The sequence below is a fragment of the Panthera pardus genome, unplaced genomic scaffold (assembly GCF_024362965.1).
Source record: "Panthera pardus isolate Hobbes unplaced genomic scaffold, ASM2436296v1 HiC_scaffold_26, whole genome shotgun sequence".
In the NCBI taxonomy this organism is placed as follows: domain Eukaryota; kingdom Metazoa; phylum Chordata; class Mammalia; order Carnivora; family Felidae; genus Panthera; species Panthera pardus.
The window spans coordinates 36,270,908-36,296,154 of NW_026526832.1; the positions used below are offsets into that span (position 1 = coordinate 36,270,908).

The window sequence follows — 25,247 nt, forward strand, 5'->3', positions numbered from 1 at the left end:
CCCTCATCCCTCCGAGATCTGGGAAGAGGAGCAAGAGAAAACTTGCTGACAATCTGTAATTATTTACAAGGGCTAGAGACTCTGACAGTGACAGAACAGGACAGAGAGAGACAGAGATGAAGGGAGACGGGCACAGAGAGACACGGATGTACGGAATGAGAGAAAAGTAGCAAGTGACAGAGAAAGAGAAAGAAAGAAACAGAAGCAGATGGGAGAGAGTACTGGAAAGAAAAGAGAGTACAGGAGGTACTCAGGAGGGTACACAGGTATCACTGGAACGACGTCATGAAGGGAAAAGAAAACCCGGGTAGAAAAAAGTCCTACCAAGTAGTATGCCGGGGCCCAAGCATGCTTTCAAACTAGGACTCATTTGTTGCTGTCAGTGTGGCACGACCCTGCTATCCATCCATTGTGACCCGCCAGCCCCCACCAGGGCTCCTGGGGGCTGAGGCAGACCTCCCCGTGGGCCCTGGGCCCGTGCACAGCAGACATGGGCAGTGGGTGGGGGGCTCCAGGTGCGCTGGGCTGCGCCCAACAGCGGTCCCCACAGCCCCTCGCCCGCCACATCCAGCCGGGCCAGCCCCACACGAAATCGGGGGCTGTGGGGCCGACTGAGCTGGACTGCTTTCCCCGCGGGCAACTACTGACCCAGGGCAGACGGACCCACCCCCAGCTCCCAGGTTCCTCAGCTGGAAGACGGAGCGGTAACTACCTCCCAGGGTCGCTGTCGGGATGAGGTGCTGGCGTGTGCAGAGCACGGGCCCAGGGGCTGCAGCGTGGGAAATGCTGGTTAACCTCCACTTTCCCATCCGTAGTGACTTCAGTGTCCCTATTGGTGACAGGCCTCTGCCAGCCCCTGGGGTCCCAAAGTCTCCACGCCCACCTTAAGTTTCATCAGCGGGAGGCTGCTGTGATGTCACCACTCCACGATGCTGCCCTCCGGGAGCTGGCTATACCTTCTCATTGTCCCTTCCTCTAGTCCCTCACAGCTGGCGGCCGGGACACTCACTACACCTCTATCCCTGTGGTGCCTGCGGGCACTCTGAGTCTGGCTTTTCTTGTCTGCCTGGCAACCTCCGGCCCAGGCTGCCATTTTGGAATGCCCCCTCTCCAGTCTTGATGGCCTCAACCTTGACTAACATGTCAACACTCGGAATCATCACGATCTCTCTCATTTCTTATCCTTGTTTGTTGTTTCTGATGGTAACACCACCCTCCAGGCCTCCTTTCCCCCATAGTGTCTGAAGCCTGTCATCAGAACCCACCATCATTTTCATGACTAAATTTCTCTTTGGCATCACCTAAATTATTTACCTTTCCTGTTTTAGTTTCCTTGTCTTTCTGTAAAAATTATGGTAAGAATGCTTAACAGGACATCTACCCGCTTAACAAATTTCTGCATGTGCGTTACGTTTTTCTGGACCCTTCGTGTGCTCGTCCAACAGGTCTCTCGAGCTTGTTCATCCTGCCTGGCTGAAATTTGATGCCTGTTAGTTAGTAAACCCCCTTCCTCCTTCCCCTTAGGCCCCAGCAATCACTACTCCACCCTTCCATGCTGTGAATTTGACTACGACAGATACCTCGTACGAGTGGAATCAGACCGTGTTCATTTTCTGTGGCTGGCTTATTTCAACAAGCGTAATGTCCTCAAGGTCCATCCATGTTGTCACAGGTGGCAGGACTGCCATTTTTAAGGCTGATTAGTGTGTTTAGACCATTGTATGTATTTATCTGTTCTCCATTCCCCTGCAGTTGCACACTTGGGTTGTATCCATATCCTGAGTATTGTGAAGAACTCTGCCATGAACACCGAAGTGTTCATTTCTCATGGAGATCCCAATCTCAACTCTTTGGGATAAACTTCCGGAAGGGGGTTTGCTGGATCTTATGGTAGTTCTAGTTTTCATTCTTTGAGGAACCTCCCTCCTATTTTCCACAGTGGCTGCTCCGTTTCACGTTCCCACCAGCAGGGCTTGAGGGTTCTGTCTTCTCCATGGTCTTGTTAATGCTTGTTGTCTTGTTTTTGTTTCTTTGTTTGTTTGTTTTGATAACAGCCATCCCGACAGGCGTAAGGTGATATCTCCTTGCAGTTTTGATGTGTATTTTCCTGATGATTAGCAACGTTGAGCATTTTTTCACTTACCTGTTGGTCCTTAGGTTTAAAATGTGGGGTAAGAGCACCTGGGTGATTCAGTCAGTAGAGCATAAGACTCTTAATCTCTGGGTCGTGAGTTTGAGCCCCACACTGGATGTAGAGATATGGAGTTTACTTAAAAAATAAAATAAAATGTGGGGTAAACGATCGAGTTCTCAGGGATGGCGCAGAAATTAGACATATGGACACTACTGATTTATCACTCCCCACACTCCCCACACCCATCCTGCTATTGAGGGACCTGCTCTCCTGGCCCTGTTGGTTCTCAGTGGTCAAACGAGAGTAGCCATTCGATGACTGTCCAGGCCCCTGGCTTCAGTCGATTCAGCCTGAGGAAGGCACTTGATCAACTCCTTCCAACTAGAGTTCTTCCCCAGGAATTGGCATTTGGAACTAGGGATGCCCACATCAACTTAAGTCCTCTTTGAAGAGTGAATGTAAGCAGTTGTTGCCAGGAAATTGATGTGTGGGGAACCGATAAAGTTAGCCTTCAGGAAGGAGGAGAGGTCAATGCAAGAAGATGGAGAGAAGACTGAGTTCACTACAAAGACCACAGCTTTTTTCCATCCCAATAGATTTCCTGTACACCTGCCTGTATCCTTGTCATGAATCCATCTGCCTTCTTCTTGCGTGCTTAAAATAGCTTGATGTGATCCCTGTAGCCCAAAGAGCCTGAACTAATACACCATGAACAGGGGGCACTGTTTTCTAAGAGGGCTGCCCCTGGGAACCAATTCTGTTCCCCCATGATTAGATGAGTGCCTTTGGACCGAATACTTCATTTCTAAGTCTCCTGTGCTCAATTACAAGGTAGAAATGAGACCACCAAAGTCACAGTGTTGTTGAGAGTTTTAAAGAAGAAAAGGCGCCTTCTAAAACACTAAGCGCCATGTTGGGAACAGGTTAAACCCCCAGGGAATGTTAGCTTCTCTACCATTATTGTTGTTACAGCCAAGCAAAGTCACGGACGTGTAACAAGCATGTTAAACACAATAGCTGTTTATATTTACCACAAGCTGGCGTCCGTGACTCTGCTCTCATACAATCTTTTCTTTGGGATCACGAACGCTCTCCTTATGGCTCTAAATAACAGATACTTTCAGAAAGAGCTAACCTGAATTTTATGCAGCATGAGACACTAGACCATTCCTTCCTTTTGGAAATGGTTTATTCTCCACTCCTATTTTCTCCCTCTACCTTGCAGACAACTTCTCCTGAGCCTTCCTTCTACAGGTAGCTCTTCTTCTGCCCGTGCTTTAAAGTTAATTCCCTGCCTTGGGCCTCTTCTCCTTTGGCAACTCTCTCTCTCATCCCTCTTTGGCTCCCATATCCTTACCGTCCACTTGTATAACAATGCTCCAAAATTAATATCCCACCCTGAATACTTACCTAAGTGTTATTCTCATATATCCACCTGTCCTTCGAACACACCCACTGGGTGCTCAGCCTGTCCATAGCTAAACCAACAATTTCCCTCCCATCTCCATCCTGTTTCTCCCCCATAGTCACTACCCCAGGGCACTCTACACATTTATTCAAAGTCTCAAGCCAAAAACAGGGAGCTGCTGACTTCTCCCTGTCATCTCCACAACTCTGCACCCAAGGAACTGCCAAGTGATGTTCCTTACGAACATCACTAAATACAACCTCTATTCTCCAACCCAACTGGCCTTGGTCAGGACCTTCATCATCTCGCCGCTGAACTCCTGCCACAGCCAGGTTTGTGCTCCCAAATCTAGTGTCGGCATTCACCCGGGACTAAACTGCAAAGCCGATCGTGCCCCAGACCTGCCTACAACTTAACCTGAGGATAAACGTCAAACTTGAGCTCTTCCGTCTCTACTCAGGGCTCAGACCACAAATATTTCCAGCCGAGTTGCTGTCGTTGTTTTGTTGTATTTTTGTTCCTCCTAAAGAAGGGTCTCAAGAAAGGAGAGGAGCTACACAGGCACTTACTGGACACTGTTCCATCTGTAGCATGACCACCCCCACTACGCTGCAGGGGCAGAAGTTGCATATCTGAGCTGGTGAAGAAGCAGTGAAGCCCGTGATCGGTCTGTACCACAATCAGTCTCTGACCCGAGGACAGAATTCACTTCTCAGTGAGCAGAGATACGGAGAGAGAAACTGCATACGTGTCTCTAACGTCTCCTCTGGCCCGTATCACTCAACACCGTGCGCCCTGGAACCAATGGTGAGCAAACCTCATTTATCTCACTCCCCTCCAGAGATGCCCGCCATCTATTTTAACTTGGGACAATGATGTCCTTCCCACTATGGATGCTATGCCTTGTGACCTTTCCTTGTTGAGACGGTAGGCCTCCTTTCTAGCCCTCTTTTCTCGAGTGTTCCGAATCATTGCTAAGAACACAGCAGTGACTGGCACCCGCATGTCCTCCCTCTGTCCATGTCAAAATCCAAGTCAAAGTCAAAATGAAATAGGTTCGAGCCTAGACTACCAGCGTGGGTGCCTGTATCTGCTCTTTCTCTGACCTCTGCCCAGGCCAGGCTGAGGACGACAGCAGGAAATAAGAGGCCACACAAAGCACAGCCGAGTCCATCCAACTGCCCCAGCTGAGGTAAGGGACACAGGACAGGCCCCAGCCTCGACCCGGAGAACCACGTACCCAGCTGACCCGGAGCTAATCCCAGGGGCCTGGGTGAGCTCTGCGGAGGCTGGAAGAAGTGTCCACACCACCACTCGATGCATGGGCAGTAGTAAATGTAAATGTTCGTGGTTTTCAGCCGCTAAATTTGGGTGGGGATGATTAATTATCAGTAGCACACTGATACGCCCCTGCCTCTTTTATCTGGAGTAAAATGGGGGAAAATGCCTACCATACAAAATAGATGACTTATACTACATATGATACTTGAAAGGTAAAGCCTGTCGAGTAAGAGGTCTACAGCACAGAGTGAGCATTCCTGCATATTAACTTCTGAGACTCTAGAACTGTTTCTCATTCTCGTGTTGGGTAATTTGAAGAGCTGCGATATCCTTACCACAAGTAAGCGTGAGATGTCATTCTAGGCCTCAGCATTTGGCCTAAATCGTGAATGCCAAAGAATGGGTGTGCTAACAGTCAGCAAAATTGAACAGCAGGAGACTTATTCCTGAGCTGTGCCCTCCCTGAACTGGCTGCCTGGGGATGGAATTCTGCCCTGACCCATGGAAATGTGCACAGATGGGTACAGGAGACAAGCAGTTCTCCGGGAAAGCTTTGGTTGATGTTAGTCTTCTGCCCATCCGGGAAGAAAAAGCCATCAGAAACCTCACCACGGGGCTTAGCTCCAGCATGTTCCCTCGGAATATGATTAATCACTCTCTAAATAATACAAGTCTTCCAGGAACAATAGAAGGCAGTGACTACAGAATACTCATAAATATTCAACTGAAGCCTGGTGGAAACGTTATACTCCCAACAGGGTTCTATGCTGACATTGGAAGTCAGACCCCAAGTCAGACCCACAAAACCATGCAGAAAAATATTTACATAAGCAAGCTCAGTGTGGGCTACGTTATGCTTTTGCCTGGACACTGGGAATGAATTTGGACCTGATGATGAAGCTCCGGTCTGAGTGCCAGCAGCCTATTTATGTCTGTGACCCACTTTCATGTTGTTGGGGGTGAACAGAGTAGGGCTACTGGGGCCACTGTATTAGCAGAGCCCAGGTCATCGAAATATTGTTTTATTTGCCTTTTGATTCTGTGGTGTCCATTCGCCCTTCTAGAAATCATTTGGTACCCAACCCCTAGACACTAGGAAAAATAAAGTGTAGACTCAGGCCCTATGTTCTCTCAAGGAAAGTGCATTCCACAAAGGAATACAGACTCATAAATGTGTCACTGTAATTGATCTCAAGTGTCAACCTGGTGACTAGACCGAACGGTAGGGGGCTGCAAGAGGAAGGAGGGGCTGCGGACGCTGGTCTCAGAAGGTGAGACAGGGTGGTGGCCAGATCTGCAGGTAAGTCTTCACAGAGGATGGGACGTGAGCAGGTCTCTAGGAGGAGATGAGAATTTGCAGGTGAGAAGACGGGGCGGGAGATTCCATGCGTCTCTGCTGTGGTCTGGGACAGTGAAGGCCTGGGTGGTGATGGTTAGGGAGCATGAGCTGGAAAAATCGGAGCTAAATCTGGAACAGGAATTTGGAGACCCAGAAAAACACAGTGGCCTTTCCCTCCATCTCATCGTTGGTGAATTCTGGCTGCAGTTTGGGCGAGAGAGGACGACTCGGAGGGCACTGGGCTATGAGGCTGGCTGACTCCTTTGGAATCTGATGGGAACAAAAGAAGCACCAGCCCTGCAGGCTGCCGCGAGCTTCGAGAATGGGCTGGCGGTTGCCTGGACATTCGTGCATTTGGACCTGAGCCCTGTTGTCTTTGTCAACGTCCTCCTGGCTACTGATGTCTCTCTGAGAAAGCAGAGTGCCAGCAAAATCCAGCCAGAAACCTCACAGTTAAAAAAAAGCAAAACATTAGAATCAGATCTCAGACCTTCCAAAGTTCTGAAGAAAGTACCAAAAAGGACAAAAGACAGAAGAGAAAACCGTGCGAGAGAAGCACAAAGGCAAGTGTGCGGGAGACCAGGAAGCATGGCCGGTGGGGCTCCATGGATTCTGTCTAGAAAGCCCTTGTGAACCTTATCCTGACGGGCTGCCGCTAGGATGGGCAATACTTCGAAACACTGCTGTGTCCAAAATCAGCATTTAAGCGCCACTTTCCCCTGCCAACAATTTCAGGTCCTGAACACCGCGTCTGCAATCGTGACACCAGGCTTTCGGCAGATTCAGAGAGCCACAAAGTAGCACTGCATTTTTTTTTTCTGCCTCCAGCACCCTTTTCGCTCAAGAAAATGAACTTTTAAACAATTCCTATTAAGCAATCCACTCAGGGAGCTTCTCTGCAACCCCCCCACCCACGACCCCTGTGATTGGCTTAGGGTTTCTCCCTCACCCCTGCCGACTTTGACTTGGGCTAAGTTCCATGGTAACAAAGCACCGGGTGGGAAAGCTTGGGGTTCTCAGTAGTCAGCATCTCCTGAGAATTGATGGAGATTTCCGTTTGACTCCTGACCCCTGGTTACTGGCACCAACACCGACTGAGGTATCTGCCTCCACTTGGCCCCCAGGCCTCTGTCTACAAGAACCACCCTGCATTTCTACCAGAAGTTTTGTTTTCCCCTGCGTCTTTGGTGCACTCACTCTACCCAGAAACCTCAGTATAGACACCACACTGTTGCCCAACTCCAACAGCGCTGGGCTGGCGGTGGTGGCAAACACAGAGGACCAGAGAGCAAGAAACACTGAAAACTAAAACCTTAGGTTAATAGTACAACAGTGTCCTAGTTCATCCATGGCAACTCTCACCAGGCCTCATTTGGTCTCCTCTACCCACTCAGGTTCTTTTTTTTTTTTAATATTTATTTATTTTTGAGAGAGTGTGTGTGTGCGTGTGTGCAAGTGGGGAAGGGGCAGAGGTGGGGGGCAGGGAAAGAGGATCTGAAGTGGGTTCTGTGCTGACGGCAGACAGCCGGACGCAGGGCTCGAACTCACGAACCGTGAGATCATCATCTGAGCTGAAGTCGGATGCTCAACCTACTGAGCCACCCAGCACCACCCCCCTCCTTTAAGTTCTTCATAAAGGCATATCTAGACACAACAGGCATGTCCAGGGAGCACAGAGAAGGGAGCATGCATACAGCACCACAGAGATGCCGTCCAAGAAATACAGGATGTGGGAGCCCTCTGTAGGAAACACGGCTCCCTCTTTCACAAAAATATATTGTAAGGAAAAAAAATCTGAGGGAAGAGAAAGCTGCAGAGTCAAACACATGTAGATATGCCCAAACACAATGTTTGGACCTTTCTGAGATTCTGATTAAAACCAACTAATGCAAAATCTGTGGAATAACAGGGGAAACGTAAACACCGATTAGAGATTTGTGATATCAAGTAATAATAGCTGATTTTTTAGATACGATAGTAGTAGCAGACTTATAATTAATAGTCCTTATCCTTTAGACACACGCAGGGGCACCTGGGTGGCTCAGTCAGTTGGGCATCTGACTCTTGACTTCTGCTCAGATCCCAGGGTCATGGGATCGAACCCCATGTAGCACTCTGCACCGAGCGTGAAACCAGCTTGAGATTCTTTCTCTCTCTCTTTGCCCCTCTCCCTGCTTGCTCTCTATAAAATAAAAGAAAAAAAAAATTTTAAGGAAAAAAAAAAAAAGAAATAACCTGGAGAAGTGTTTAAACATTGATAAGATATCTGATATTTACTTCAAAATATAAAGGCTGAAGAAAGTCAGTAAGATATGGAGAAAACCAGAGTTTCTGGCCATGATCTGATGATAGTTGAACATAGATGTTGAATTCATACGGGTTCCTCATATTGTTCTATATCATTTTGTATATGCTTGAAGTTTTCCATAATACAAAGCTAAAAATAATCAGTCTGATAACAGCTTTGTCTTCGTACTTTCCCTATACACACCCTCTTGTTTTACAACTGGCCTCCATAGCTTGTGCTGTTGTGTTATCCTCTGCCTGGAGCACCCTTGTCTTGATTCTTAATTTTCTTCTCTTTCCTCCATTTCTGACCCAATCCCTAGTCCAGTTGGCTCTTCGAGTCTTCATGTGGTGGCCACCTCACCTATCACGCTGATTCATCTTTGCACCTTAAATATCTAGCACGGTGCCTGGCACACCGTTGATACCTACATTAAAAAGTAGACTGTTGGGGCGCCTGGGTGGCGCAGTCGGTTGAGCGTCCGACTTCAGCCAGGTCACGATCTTGCGGTCTGTGAGTTCGAGCCCCGCGTCGGGCTCTGGGCTGATGGCTCGGAGCCTGGAGCCTGTTTCCGATTCTGTGTCTCCCTCTCTCTCTGCCCCTCCCCCGTTCATGCTCTGTCTCTCTCTGTCCCAAAAATAAAAAAAATAAAAAAAAAAAAAAAAAAAGACTGTTATTTTCGTCTCTTCAGTGTTGTGGGGATTAAGTCACATGTGTCCACTGACAAGTATCGGCTTACGTTTGCTCTTCCGGGAAGATGTCTAAGGGAAAATGTACCATGATTCTTTTCAGTTCTTACCTACGCACCCCCTGGGATTATCCTGGAGTTCACAGGACTATGTAAAATATATCCAGGAGAGCCTGGGTGGCTCAGTCGGTTAAGCGTCCAACTCTTGATTGTGGCTCAGGTCATGACCTCATGGTTCGTGGGATCGAGCCCCACATCAGGCTTTGCGCTGACAGCGTGGAGCCTGCTTGGGATTCTTTCTCTCTCCCTCTTTCTCTGCCCTTCCCTCTCTCTCTCTCTCTCTCTCAAAAATAAAGAAACTTAAAAAAAATTAAAATATATTCAGGTTGATGGAGGGCAACTAGAACTTGATAATTCTAAGACTGTTAGTAAGATAACTCCAATCTCCATAGGAAGAATGGAGCCACTCTATAGTAATTACACAGAAAAAGCAAATGGTAACTTCCCCATCCATTATGGTCACGCCATCAACAGAGTCCACAGAATGGAGGTTATCTTTACTATTTGGCAAATAAACTTGGCGATCAGAGAAGACGCTTGTCCAAGTTCATTCAGCTAATGAACGGAGAATGAGATCTAGCTCTTGTGATTCCCTGACGCCCTGGGGCCTCTATAACACTTGCCAGAGGGCCACCCAACTCCTGCTCCTCCAGATCAGAAAGCCCTTCCTCACTAAGCTGTCCCTAAATCTTGCTTCTGGAATGAACCACGGAGCACTCACTCCGCAAATATTAGATCTTCGGTGTGCATCAGGTGCTGTGCTGGAGGTGGGGCTAGACAGGTCAAGAGAAAACGGGCTGGCTGTCAGCTTCGAACGTATTGCAGATAGATTTAACACAAGCCATTGTGTCACCGTCTCCAATAAGGGATATAGAGAGCTCCGTGTGTCACAAAGACAAAGCTTGATGGTTTTAACCCTCGACCTGGCCACAGTTAAGGCTGTAACGTACTTCTCGAAGTCTCCCTTCTCACCTCCAGCTGATGAATGAGCCATTTCTTTGATAATCCGGACTGGTGAGAGCTCTCAGGGGTCAGACCGTGCAGTCCTGGGCAGGGAACGTGAGGCATCTCAGCACATGAAGCTCCAGAGAAGAGCTCCGAAGGGAGCTTGCCCACATGCCACACCAGGCAAACGGTCGGGGAGCTTCTGGTGTACACGGGGATTATGGTTCTCAATGCAGTGGATGCAGAAACCAGAGATCTGCAGATGACCAAGCCACCAGTGACTCCAGCAAAGTAGACACTGAAGCAAGGGAAGAGGGGACCAAGCCAGGTGGGAAAGCCATGCAATCTGAATTATAACAAAATACGCAAAGGCAACTCCCTAACAGGAAGGAAAGGTTGAAGGCTGTGACAGGAAATGCTGCTGAGAGAATACCGAAGGCTGGGGGTGGAAATGGGACAGGGCTGCAGAATTCACTAGAACAACCCAGAAAAGATCTATGAGGCACACGACCCTTAGGTGGAGTGTGCTGAGGAGGGCCAGTGGGCAGGGAGCTACTGTCCCTTGCAGGCCTGTGTCTGCCTCGCCCTCTGCCTGTCCAGTGTGCATTTTTTTTTACAGGTGTATTTTGCTTGCGTTTTGCAAAGCAGAAGTTTGCTTTGTTGTAACTGTCCTTCTTTTCCGCCCTCGGCATTGTCTGCTTCTCCTAATTTGTAGTAACTCCCCATCTAGTATCACCTGCATGTTTCATTACGTGCTGATTGCTCCTGTCATGAATAAAAACATTAAATGATTATTTAATATCCATTCTGCACTGACAACCAATCAGTTGTGCAGAATAGAGAAACAGGTTACACTCTAAACGTGCCCCATTCCTCCTGCCCCTGAAAACTTCTCAAGCAACTGAGTGTGGGTAAGTTTTTGCCCTTTCCCCTTCGTGGACCAAAAGGATTATTTTTTCAGGATCCTGGGTGTCAGGTGGAACCAGAAAACAAAATCTCCAGAGATCCCCTCTCCCCAGAGGGACATAACATTACCTAATTAGTCCTTTCTTGTCTATTGCTTTTGTTTTTAAGAACTTATATCCTGGGTGTCTGGATGGCTCAGTCGGTTAAGTGTCCAACTTCAGCTCAGGTCATGATCAGGCGGCGCATGAGTTCGAGCCCCGCGTCGGGCTCTGTGCTGACAGCTCAGAGCCTGGAGCCTGCTTCAGACTCTGTGTCTCCCTCTCCCTCTCTGCCCCTCCCATGCTTATGCTCTGTCTCGGTCTCCCAAAAATGAATAAACGTTAAAAGAAAATAAAAGATTTAAAAGAATTTATGTCCTGCCAAGGTTCCCATCCTCTCATGTAGGACAGTGGCTTGTAAACCCCACCAGACCTTGAGCCCCGTGAGGATGGGGACGAGGAAGCTTTGCATCTTTTGGTGTCCTTGTTACTGGTGATTCCCGCAGAGCAGGTGTCTGGCATCCATTGTTTCATCCATCTCCTGCGCATTCATACTTAATCTTCAGCTAAAGTGAATCTCTTCCAGAATGAGCTGAGTGGCCTTTGCCAACATCTGCTTCTGTGGTTTCCAATTTCATCCAGGATCTTATTTTTATTCCAGTTCACACCTTGGGGAATGTCGATTTCCAAGGTGATCCTGTCCTGGGAAGTACTTTGCTGTCCTGGGAGAACAGTCTGGAAAAATCCTCATGGTGCTGTTAATGCCCCTTGATCCTAGCAAGGCTGCCCTATTCTCACGTCTCTGAAACCCTTTCTGAAGACAGGTTCCCTCGGTCACCACTGGTCCCTGCCCTTGAAGTGCTTACATCCCGAGTTTTCTTTCTACACGCCGTGGGGCGGGGCCTCTGCTCCACAGTCCACCAGTCACTATTACCGGGAAGAGTCAACAAGAAAACACCACGTGAGGACGACAGAGATTGGGGCAACACATCCACCAGCCAAGGAAGGTGAAGGACTGCCCCCAAGTGACACCTGCACACCCTGAGCTCAACTCGGAATAACCTTCCCTGCTCACGTGCTGCCCATCGGTGCGGCCCCACCTCTGGCGCCTGGTAATCTGGGTCCCTCTGAGTCTTTAATGTTGGCAAATATCACCACTGAGGCATTCTGGGAGGGAAACAGATCATGTGCCTATAGATACAACATGCATACAGATTTACCTGCTCAAAATTGTTTCTCAGCAAGAGCATTCTCTGGGGCTATTCCTGCCTTCCAGAATAGCTCAAAGAATCAAAGTCCAACCAGAGTGTGGAAGCCCTGTTTCGGGGAGGGGAGCTTCAGCAACAGGCGCTTCTGGACCCCAGCTGGGCAACCCCTCACCTTGTGTTCTTGTCTGTCTCCTCTGACTGGCCTCGCCAGGGCGGGACCGTCCACCTGTGGACCATACTCCCTATTATAGGCTGCACTGTGTCCCCAAGAAGGATGCTGGGAATCCTGACCCCCAAGACCTGTGATTGTGACCTTACTTGGAATTGGGTCTCTGAAGATGATCGAGTCAGGATGAGGTCATAGTGGACTAGGGCAGGCCCGAATCCGATGACTGGTGTCCTCATAAAGAGGAAAGGTGGACACAGACACACACACACACACACACACACACACACACACACACAGGAAAACACCATGTGAGGATGACAGCCTGGGGCAGTGCATCTACAAGGCAAGGGAGGTGAAGGAGTGCCAGCAAAGCACGAGAGGCCAGGGAGACAGGCTGGGAAGACATCCCAGCCCAACGGTCCTCAAAAGGAAGCAACGCTGGTGACACGCTGATCGCAGACTTGCAGCCTCCGAAACCACGAGGGAATAAACTTCTGTTGCTTAAGCCCCCCAGTCTCCGGTAATCTGCACGGCAGCCCAGTACCCACTCCCCACAGCTTTAGAGCTCAGTTCCCGGGCTCCACGCACTGGGCCCTCTGAGGTCGGACACTTGGGTAACTGGTACCCCGATGGGCCGGATGGACCAACTTCCTGGACTGGCCACTCCCTTGAACGCTCCCGCCCCGAGTTTTGCTTAGCTGACGCCTACTCATCTGCAAGGCCGCACACGGCATCTTCCCATCAGCCTCCTCTGACCCGCCACCCTCGCCGGTTGCGGTGCATTCGTATGCCCTCCACGTAGCACTTGCCACACCTTATTCTCGTCACCGAAAGGCAGACCTGCCTCCCCTCCAGACTAGGAGCTCCCAGTGACTAGGAATAGTGTCTTGGGTGCCAGCAAATCACCAGTTAACAAAATACACCCCCTCTGATCGGCACCTTAAGCTTCTAAGGATGGTTTTTAAAATGTAACCACAATACAGGGAATAGTCCCCCATTCTTGGCCTGCTGCTTCACGTTAGTAAGTAAGGTATATATTCTCCCACAAAGTTTAAATGCAGCAAATGAAAATCAAAGTGAGTTACCAGAGTCACTATGAAGACAAGCAGAATCTGTATTTATTCTTTTCCTAGCAGGAAAAGGATGCTCATGGATTGTTACGACACTGCCCACAAATCTTGACAGGCTTGTAAATATTCGTCTTGGGCACGGAAGCAGCCAACAGGGAGATGCTTTCTGATGCTGCGTCACTGGACCGGAACCACAAGGAGGAGAGGGGAATGTGTGGCCACTTACCCGGCAACTCAGATCAGTTTGGCACCAGGAGCTGTGAACACTCCCAACGGAGAAAACCTCAGAAGAGGAAAGCGGTGACGGGAGTCCACCCCCCGACCCGCCCTCACTCCCGCCTCCAATCGTCGTGTTTTCAACCTGTGGGCCAGGAGTCAACGAAGAATGTACAAAAGATGGAGCCAGACCGGATTTACAAAAGTAACCTGTATTCCAGCCAAAATCTCTTTAAAAAGAAAAATCCCTTTTCTAAAGGGGGGGGGGGGGAGACAAACTATGTAAGACACAATACATTTAAAATATGTATTGAAATTACAAATCAAGCTTTTCCATGTGATTCCAAAGTACAAAACACAACATTAAAAGGCATTCAAACAGCTCTTTTATACATCACAGTGTTAGTGGCACAAGATGGACTGACATGTCAAAAACGAGAACCGAACTTTTGTTTTTACCACCGTTGCCAAATACATACTGTCTACGTGTGCATGACCCATTCGTGCATATTTTATACAAGAGTAAAAATACACCCGTGGTAAAATGAGCAAAGAATGAAGGAAAGGTCAGGCATGTGGCTGGTACTTACCCCTAACCCAAGGCTCCCAGGAGTGTGGAAGACGAGATTATACCAACCGGAGGAAGAAGGGCGCCCGTGGGGCTTTATCAACCAAAACAGCATGCTCCCCTACTACTGACGCATTAGCAACTATATTTGGGCGCAGGCCCTTCGTTCCATGTGGCATTTTGGGCAATACCAGTCATAACCTCTTCATTTTGTGTATCTTCCTAAGGGCTTGGGTTAATTATAAAGAATAAACAAGCTTTGGTATTTTTTAAAGAGACCTTCACGAAGCTTTAGACATGCAAAATATTTTCCCTTGATGATTTCAGTGTCATATATATATATGTATATACGCACACACACACACATATATATATATGGAGACTTATTAATAAATGAGAATCTGAAAAATATACAAAAAGCCCACCCTGGTTCTTTCCAATCTCCTAATTTTTAAAGACTATCAAGGGAAAATGTCTTCTCCCAATTTTTAAATAACTTTAAACTTTGCAAGCAAGATAGATGAAAAAGATAGACTCATCTTGGAGTAATTTTTAGATCTCTGAGGATCCCTTTCCCCACAGGCCCTGGACTCTAAAAAGGAACCGGCCTGGTCCTACACACACTGGTTTTTATGGAATAATATTCCATAAAGAGAACTTGTTCCCCTTTGCAAAAGGTGTGAGCGGTGGCGGAGGTCAGTTCCCTGGGCTACGGCCACTCCCGCAGGGTGAGGAAGAACTGATACGGACAGCCGGTCATGCTTTCCAAGGATCTGATTATGCTCAGGTCCTGAGTCGATCTCTGCTACGCGAACATCTACAGTGACTCCTCCTCGGAGGGCGCCGGCCTCTTGTGACCGCTGCAAAGCTCGAAGGCCAGGCTGCAGGGGACATGACAGCCAGACTGACAGACTAGGCATGTCCCGCAAAACCACCCAACGGGGTCAGAGGGACTCAGATGACCCACAGGTCACCCGCACCCTCCAGGGCCACCCCAACTGGACACCGGTTGAGTTGGCCATGACCTGAGGACCTTCTTCCCTCCTCGCCAGGATTTCAAGGCCTCGAAAGGGATAAACATACGTGTGCTTCCAGAACGTCGGCATGAAGACCATCCGTGAAAGGGAATGTCATCTTCAGTTAAGACAAGCTATGCCATGTAACAGCCCACCACCAAGTGCAGAACTCCCCAGGTTTCACCAGGGAGTGAGGGCAAGGTTAAAATCCAAGACGCGGGCCATCGTCCCAGGCTCCGTTTACATTTTACATCAGGCATGGTTAGTACTGCACCCCCACGAACAATGGGGTTGGCGTTCCCTACTGAAATAAAAGCGTCACACGGAAGAAATGCAAGTTTATGTAAGGATCCCATTGTAATCCTGCTGGTATCTTCCCAAGGAACAGACGATTTTAGCTGTGTAACTACAAAATCAAACTGAGGCATGCTTGGTGCAAAAACTCGGGAGCAAGCAGGTGCCAGTGTGGCTGCGGCTGGCCCGAGAATCTTCATGGTCCCTACCTGGGTCGACCCACGTGCTTGTGAAACGTGTCAGGGGTGAAGGCACAAGGATGGTGGGGGCTATGAATGTGCAGGGTCTGCTTACAGATTTCTCCGGGACAGACGAACAGCCCAAGCCACTAGGAATAGAGACCTGAGCTCTAGCCCAGGGAACGCATCCTTTCCAAAGGCTCCCGTCCTACCTCGGAGGAGAGGGGCACGACCGCGGGGACTTGTGCCGTGTGCAACAGGACAGGGATGGGGTGAGGCCTGCCCCCTCCTGGATCAAAATGCAAACAGGGCCACAAGCCGGCCACCTCTGACAGGCATTTTAAAGGGTGCCACTAGACAAGTGCATTCACTGATCCCAGCCTGGGCCACCGACTCGAGCCTCAGGACTCACTGAGCGTGACCTCTCCAGAAAGCCACCTACCACAAGGCCCTGTCGCAACAGTTCCGGCGACGGAGACTCACTGCCCAGGCTCCATTGAAAAGACAGTCTCAGGCATGTTCTTATTTTGTTACTGAGTAAGAATTCAGCTGCGGTCATAAGGAGAATGTTCTGAATATGATTTTGACACAGACTAGCTTCCTAATGGCTTCAGTTTCATAAAGATAATAAATACTACAGGTGAAGAGTGAGGTGACGCTGTTCCTTCTAACCTAGCAAATGTTAAGAAACAAAGAAGTGTCTACACGGGGAAGGAAAGCAGGACCCGAGGCCAACACAGAAAGGTAGAATCAAACACACAAAAAACCCGCCACGTTTTACAAATGTGCTCACAATAAGCAAACACGTCAGATTTTCCGTTTCACTCCTTTGTGGAATGTGTAATAAGTTTTAAAAAGTTCCGCGATAATAAATCGACAACAATTGCCTGTTATTTCAGAGGCCCCCAAGTTCAATGTAATCGGTTTGCTCCTTAAAAGCACAGGTGGCCTCAAAGGCCATAGGAGAGCCAACTCTCTGTAAAGACGCGCTCTCTGCGTTTTAAACTCAACGGATAGAGCAACGTGTGTCTTAGTCATCCGCGCGTTCTGCTGCCATGGTAACAGTCACACGCGGCCTAGGAGAGACCGAGTGGTAAAACCCCCTAAGTGAAAGGGAAGGTGTTTTCAGCGGGGCAAAATGGTTAGCAACGGGACTCGGAACTCTGTAAGGTAACAGGATTTCTCCAAAATAACTTAAGTCATTTAAACAACCGAAAATCAGGAAGCTTGTCCCCCAGGCCCCAGGGGAGTGCTCCAGTCCTGCCAGGAAGCCCTGCCTAAGAGGATCAATAGCACTATTCGCTCCTTACTGTCTGCGCGAGGAGGCTGGGGCAAGCAGCCAAAACATACTGATTCTCCGCAGAGCCATGCCCGAGTCAAACATTTGGTTTCCAAAGACATTACAAAATATCTGCTCATACCTGGATGAGAAGAGATAAGCCCCATGAGCTGAGCTGAATCACCAAAGAGAGAAAAAACAAAAGGAAAATCTAGTGATGAAGATACTCCTTTAAACACGTCAGTATCGTCAAAGAAACGCAACAATAGAGAAAGCGCGTTTCTAACAGCACACCGCTTACGGTGTTCAAAACGTCGTCACAGGTTTCAAGAAAAACACAAAGAGCGCATAAGGCTTTCTAAATCTCCTGAAAAGTGGCCGAGCCAGAAAAGTCATTTGAACAGTAACTTCTTAAAATGCACATTTCAAGAAAGGCATAGGATGGTTTAGATGCACCTTGTTGATTTTTCACTACTCAGTTGGAAAAACAAAAAGACACCTTCTAAAAAGGATTTTACTAAATGCCATTAGTAATAAAAACAGTTGTCATAAACAGAGTGCTTTTCTCAAGTCAGAATTATTGGATTCTGCCTGAAGTGAGCTGTAATCCTGAAAAGACTCCTTCTCTCAAAAACACGGCACCATCAGGACGCCAAGGAGGAGACGGACAGCATTTTGCACAAGAAGGTCTCTGAAGCAGCCACCAGACACTCCTAGTCTATCGCCACTGGGAGAAGACTGCCCGGGGTGCCTTGCACAGCGCCTCCCTCGTCAAGTCGGCAGAGATCGATCGTGCGGGGACGCACCCTACCCGCTGCAGCCTGCCTTCCCCACGCCCAGGTGACTGCACCCGGGGCCTCGGCAAGCGCTCTGACACCAGTCCCTGAAATCACGGCATCCAGCGTGACACTGTGAAGCTCTATGGGGCACATAAGGCAAGAAAGATGTTTAGTGAGGGGGGCGGCGGGGTGGGGTGGGGGCGGGCACGCTTCCCGGAGGCAGGGGTCTCGTTCCAGCATCGCGCCTTCCTCTAGGTGGGTAATGGGTCATCGTCACCTTTACTGCACTTGCACTTGCAGCAAAGTACAAACGGAGTGGCCAAGAGCAGGAAAGGCGAGGCCACCAACAGCAGGAGCCCAAATCCAGCAAAAATGCCCACGACCTGCAAGAAGGAAACAGAGGAGCAGAGGGTAAGGTGGCTAGTCTGTAGGTTCCATGACTGAAATATAAACCACACAACCATCCGTCCTCCCATCATCTACTCATCTGTCATTCATTTATGCATCTACCCAGCCACCCATCTACCATCTAGCCATTCATCCATCACCCATCCATCCACCCATCCATCTACCCATCCTGCATCTACTACTCATCTACCCACCCATCCATTCATCCATCCACCCAACCCATCTTTCCGCTCAGCCATCCATCCATCAAACGATCACCCATCACCCATCCTATCCCCCCATCCACCCATCATCCACCCACCATCTACCCATCCGTCATCCATTTATCCATCCACCCAACCCACTTATCCACTCAGCCATCCATCCATACCTACATATATCAAACGATCACCCATCACCCATCCTATCCCCCCATCCACCCATCATCCACCCACCATCTACCCATCCGTCATCCATTTATCCATCCACCCAACCCACTTATCCACTCAGCCATCCATCCATACCTACATATATCAAACGATCACCCATCACCCATCCTATCCCCCCATCCACCCATCATCCACCCACCATCTACCCATCCGTCATCCATTTATCCATCCACCCAACCCACTTATCCACTCAGCCATCCATCCATACCTACATATATCAAACGATCATCCATCACCTATCCTATCCCCCATCCACCTATCATTCTATCCTTCATCCATCTACTCATCCATCCATGCATCCATTTGTCCACCTATCCATCAGTACTTGCTTCCTCTCACATCCCCTGCCCTTTCATTTCTTTTTCTTCCTCTCCCTTTCCTCTTCCACCTACTTCCACCTAAGGACCCAAACTACCATCCATTGATACACCCAGTTAACAAACAAGTCTCCCCTGAGCCACTGTATGAGGTCTTACAAATACAGAGACACATCAGATCATGGCCCTTGAGGAGCACCAGTTCAGTGGAAAGAGACTGAGACTTCATCAACTGACAACAATACATTTTACAGAAACTGCCATCAGGCTCCAGGTATAAAGGGAGTCCAAGGGTCAAACACCTGCATTTGCTAATGGGAAGGAAGGCTGCCAGTGGGACATGCCCGAGATTACAAAGATAAGGAGGTAGTTAGCGTACAGGAAAGACTAGGATAAGACGGGAGAACTCGAGAAAAGGAACCAGACCTGTGTTACTCCCAGAGTTTAAAACCCAGCACTGCTTTTAAAACTGACTGTTACAGGTTCTGACTTTGTTTTATAACACATGCTTATGCCTCGGTATGAGCAGGTGCCAAGAGGAATAAGCCTCAAATGTAGACACGTTGTCATCTAAGTCAGACAGTGTAGCTGGTCACGAAAGCAGGGTGTTCCTATTTTGACAGCCTCCAACATTCGCCACCCCCCTCCCCCCCCACCCCCCACCCCAAGCAGGGGACAATGCAGAACTGAAACCTGATGACAGCGTCACAATGCCACCTAGTGTTCACAATGATAAATACATGACCGGTCCGGGCACTCTGTGCTAATTCTGACTTTTCCGTGTTCCCTCCTCTCTGTGCCTCATTTTTCTCAAATACAAAATAAACACGTGAGATGAAAAGAACTCTAAAGGTCATTATAAGCTCTGAAAGAGGATACCAGGCTATAGCACTCCAACTGCGTCAAAGAAAGGAACCTTCACTTAGATTTCTGCCTGAAAACCGTCACACATGCATCGCACTGCATTTATAAATTATACTGCAAATGCTAGGAAGCCATGCTTTCTGCCCAGTTGGCGAAGTCCATTTGTCTGAACATAATGTCGACGGTGGAATTATGAGATGTGAAACCAGATCAGGCTTTGTTAAAATCACGTGCATGCTGATATTTTAGAAAATATGAAAACACCCAGAAAGCTGTTGCTTGGAAGGCCCCGGAGCCATCTCCACTACTTGGAACACACCGTCCATCCCAAAGAAGGGACACTCTGCGATCGGAAACACATCAAAATCCTTGACCAAATGCTCACCTTCCTGGCCAATGACACATCCTAGTTTCTACCCCGTTTATCCTGCCTCTTGCTTCGCGTGCCAGGTAGTAAGCAAGGTTAGCCACCCAGTCTCCTGCGGATCAGTGATGGGATGCAGAACTGCCAGAAGGAAAGCAGCTACCAGTGACGAATCAGACAGGATGCAAATATCACAAAACAGAAGTAATCAGTGAGCGTGTTATAAACGTGTGAGAGGCACTAGATTGTATACTACAGGTGATACAGATGAGTAAACAGTTCCAGGCTCTGGAGGGACTCACAGCAGAACGCGGCGTTGTTCATCCTGGCAAACTCTGAGACTTAAAGGTACAGCTTCTCGGGCCACCTGGGTGGCTCCGTCAGTTGAGCTGCCGACTTTGGCTCAGGTCACGATCTCAGTTAGTGAGTTTGAGACCCACATATGGCTCTGTGCTGACAGCTCGGAGCCTGGAGCCTGCTTCGGATTCTGTGTCTCCCTCTCTACCTCTCCCCTGCTCATGCTGTCTCTCTCTCAAAAATAAATAAACATTAAAAACATTTTTTTAGGGGCGCCTGGGTGGTTCAGTCGGTTAAGCGTCCAACTTCAGCTCAGGTCATGATCTCACGGTCTGTGGATTCGAGCCCCGCGTTGGGCTCTCTGCTGACAGCTCAGAGCCTGGAGCCTGCTTCAGATTCTGTGTCTCCCTCTCTCTGCTCCTCCCCTCTTTGCACTCTGTCTCTCCCTCTTTCAAAAATAAACATTAAAAAAAATATTTTTTCAAATTTTTTTAGGGGTGCCTGGGTGACTCAGTCGGTCGAGCGTCCGACTTTGGCTCAGGACATGATCTCACAGTTTATGAGTTCAAGCCCCATGTCAGGCTCTGTGCTGACAGTTCAGAGCCTGGAGCCTGCTTTGGATTCCCTCTCTGCACCTCCCCCATTCATTCCCTGTCTCTGAAAAATAAATAAATGTTAAAGAAAATTTAAAAAAAATTTTTAAAGTATGGCTTCTCAAATTCAGACTGTATCTTCAGAGTATAACATAGGTTCTGTGACCCGTATAAGCCTCTGTGCACAGACCAGTGCATCTCCTGTACCAAACATGCAACAGACATTTAGGAGACTGACCCAGATGAACAGAAACTGGTACATTTTGAATCCTCTCCTCCAGAGAGTTCTATAAACCACACTCCAGCACTTAGGAACTATATGCCAAAATCAAAGATGCAATAAGGTGAATGTATGGAACCCCTTTAATTCTCTGACACTTGGCATTTGAACATGACATCGAGGCCCACCCAGCACACCACACGCTAGAGAGGCTGGGAGAGGCTGGGACAATGACAGGAATAAGGGACCGAGGGCTGTGGTCGCTCACATGTCTCCTCCCAATTCTCCCTGCAGTGCCATCACGGGGGCAGCTTGAAACAGCCAGGATGGGAGTGTTTACACCACAGGAAGCAAACACCCCCTGCCAGGTAGGCTGCTGTTAAATGACTATCAAGCGGGTGGACGCGTGCCCTTGAGGCAGGGGAAGCCACAAGGTAAGGGTGGGGGCTGTGTGGAGTCTAGCCACGTGCTAGGTGAGGGCTCCGCTCTCTCCTGCCCACCCTTTGTAACAGCTCCTCATTTCTCCGCTTAATGAATATCTGTTGTTCTGAACTGTGCGGTGCAGGGCGATTTGTTCTCTGAAAGACGGGGCCCAGCAGGAGGGCAGGCAGCCCCAAGCAGTGACAAAGGGCTGAAGAGTTCTGGGCAGAAACAGATTCGAGACTCAGAAAACAGGTGCTGGGAAGTTCAGGGTGGCTTCCTTAGGGACATGGCAGGGCCAGCAGGTGTGAGCCAGGTGTGCACGGGCTGAGGCATCAGGAAGAGAGAATTTCTGGCCGGCTGTAGGAGGGTACAGGTGGAAACAGGAAACACAGACGTGTGCAGGCAGGACATCCGGGCGGGGTCCGGCAAGGCTAGAACGGAGAGCTCGGGATCCCTGCTCGCAAGTTGAGCACTCATCTCGTTGAGAAACCAAGGGGGTAAGTTCCAGGGGCTTTGTGGAGGACAGGTCCACAGTAGGGAAGATGGAGCTAGGAGCCTACAGGACTCACAGCAGGCCGGGCAGGTGGGAGGGAGGACAGTGACCAGAAGAGGCACAGACGCAGAGGGTGTTCAGAAGGCAAAATCAGCAAGACCTGAAGGCCTCCAAGAACCGTGCACTCAGTTCTGGCTTGAGGGGGATGGACGTGCCATCTTGGTAACGAGAAGAACAGTGAGCTCCATTTGGACGTTCCAAGTCTGGGAGACCCGCGGGCACCCACATGGAGATATGGAGGAGGCAGTGGGGACGTGAATCTTGGGCTCTGGGGAGAAGCCAGCAGATTTCAGGACCATTAGCACCGAGATGTTCAAACGAGTGACTGTCTCCCAGGGACGGAGCACAGTGAGCAAGGGAATGAAGCCATCCCACCACCTGTGTGCAGAAGAGAAGGCCATCTCAAAGGCCACCATAACCACGCACCACAGATGGGGCCCAAACACTGGACATCTGTCTTTCTTCCACAGTCCTCGGGGGCAAGAAGCCTGAGACTCAGGTGTGGGCAGGGCTGGTTTCTCCCGAGGCCTCTCTCTGGGCTCACAGACGGCCGTCCCTCTGTGCTGGTCTGTGTCCCCATCTCTTCTTATAGGGACACTAGTCATACTGGATTGGGGCCCACCCAACAGCCCCACTGTAACTTCATCGGCTCTCTGAGGGTCCATCTCCGGATTCAGTCATGTTCTGAGACACCCGGGCTTAGACTGCAACACGGGAATTCTTGGGGCGCCCACCCCAGCCCCTGACAAGGAAGAGCATCAGGACTGTGGGATTTTAGTCCATGTGCTGCTGAAGTGAGCACAGGATTGTAGGAGAATCAGAAGGAACTCAGTGTCAGGAGAACCCAAGTGGAGAGGGAAGAGGGCGGGTAGGAGTGGGGGCAGAAGCAGGTGGCAGGGGACAGATGCACTGATTCTCCCACCTCCCTCCAGGTCTGCAAGCTGGGAGGGGCACACGGGAGACTCAGATCCCTTGGCACGGGCTCGGGGTGGCCCCCAAAGGGCTGCCTGCATCCTCTAGACAGACGTCTCCTCGATTCCCTCTCATCATCTCCTGGCTCCGGAGGGTTCCGGGTGCACCCACGTTCCACCTCCGCACCGTGGGCTCAGGGGACCCAGACAGTGTGTTCCACGGGGAGGAGGGCCGGCCACAGCCGGGTGAACAGACACATTTCCACGAGCACAGGGCAGGGGTGCCGCCGGGGAAAGCAGACAGGGAGGGACCTGGGAGTGGGGTTCAGGGAACAGAATAGAAACACACTGGCTGGAGGGGAGCAAGCCCCTGAGGAAGTGGGGGGTCCAGGTCACTGGGGCCTTTCATCTGAGGGCCATGGAGGCCAGCAGAGCACTTCCCACAATGGAGGGGGCTTGGAGGGAAAACCTAAGTTCTGCCCATACACGTCCTGTCTGAAATGTCCATTAGGCACCCACGTGGGGACAGCGAGCGGCATGAGATGCCTCTGCTGGGAGGTCAATGGGGCTGCGACACGGGCAGGGCCACGTGGTCACAGGAGGGGCAGGGAGCACACCAGGAGGGCTCCTTGTTGTCACAAGGGCTGGTCCCACCTCCCTACAAACACAGGATGAGGAAGTCATTTCGGCCCCTAGATTACAGTCCAGCCCAGTGCTCTCATTTCACCAGTGCAAAATCTGTGGCCAAAAGCGATTCGAACGGTCTCGAAATTTGTTTAAGACAGAAGGGACCGGGCATCCTGGGTAAGTACAGGAGACAGTGCGTGTCTCTCTCACTGAGCTCTGGAAAAGTACTGGTAGGACAGGGCCCTGCATGAGGCTCCCAGGACAGGGGTGTCTGTGGAACAGGACTCCCACCCGTCAGCCTGGACTCAGAGGGCGTCAGCGGCACGCCTCCACGCACACACATGAACGCAGAGACCGGCCATCAGCTGGCTATTAAACACCATCCTGTGGCTAAAAGTGAGCTCTCCCGGGGCGTCCGGGTGGCTCAGCGGGTTGAGCATCCAACTGTGACTCAGCTCATGATCTCACGGTTCGTGGGTTCAAGCCCTGCGGCGGGCTCTGGGCTGACGGCTCGGAGCCTGGAGGCCTGCTTGGGGTCCTCTGTCCTCTCTCTCTGCCCCTCCCCTGATCGTTCTCTCCCTGTCTCAAAAATAAACATTTAAAAATAAATTAGTAAGTAAGTAAAAGTGAGCTCTCCCTTCACTGTGAGGTGTCCCTGAGCACGAAGACGGTGACGCTTCCCTGCTCAGAGGGGAAGGAGGAGCCCATGTGGAGAGGGCCCTCCTCCCCCGTCAGGTGCTGGCGTCCCAAGGAAGTAGACAAGGAAGTAGCCAAGGAAGTAGTCCCAAGGAAGTCGTGCAGAGGAAAGGCACACGATGGCCGAGTTCGGGGCCAGCACTAGCAAAGGCACCGCAGTGCACAGCAACCCTGTGTAAAGTGACGAGCGGGGGCTGAGGGCAGAGCACAGCTGTCCACCCCCGGCTGCTCACACCCAGGCCTCTGCAGCTTAGTAAGGAGCAGGCCACGTCTCCACCCCTGCAGCCACAGCCGACACCACCCCGCTCCTTCCTGTGTGCAAAAGTGCCGTCCTGCAAGGAGAGCCTGCCGAACGAAATCAAAACAAGGACGTCGCTCGGGACAAAACGGAATTGTATAAAACCTCTACGCGACAAAGACGCGTTTTTCCATTCATCTGGCAGAACACTAGGTAAAACGTGTTTGGCATCTAATGCTTTCACTCCCACCACAATATTGAGGGCAGCCTGCAATCGTCACAAGGAAGCACGCCACAAGTCTCACAAACGATCTCTTAAAATAATTTTACCGAACTTCCCATCGAAAGGCAGGAAACGCGAAGGAGCAGGAACCTTGTCCAGCAAGAGATTACACTGGGCTTTCAACCACAGCCCCTACACACAGGAGTCACAGGGCACTGCCT

At 49.9% G+C, this 25,247-nt stretch overlaps 1 protein-coding gene across 12 annotated transcripts in view; it reads right to left on the bottom strand.

The window, feature by feature from the left end:
- Positions 1 to 25,247, bottom strand: part of RNF144A (ring finger protein 144A) — a 364,341-nt gene that overhangs the window by 225,461 nt on the left and 113,633 nt on the right. For 10 of the 12 annotated variants that reach the window (XM_019452840.2, XM_053891182.1, XM_053891184.1 and 7 more), the window contains one exon: positions 13,946 to 18,247. The exons of the other annotated variants lie outside the window; for them this stretch is intronic. In XM_019452840.2, coding sequence (XP_019308385.1) covers positions 18,116 to 18,247 — 132 coding nt within the window. In that variant the 3' untranslated portion in view covers positions 13,946 to 18,115. Of the gene's footprint in view, positions 1 to 13,945; positions 18,248 to 25,247 lie in introns of those variants that run through there. 12 annotated transcript variants of the gene reach the window in all.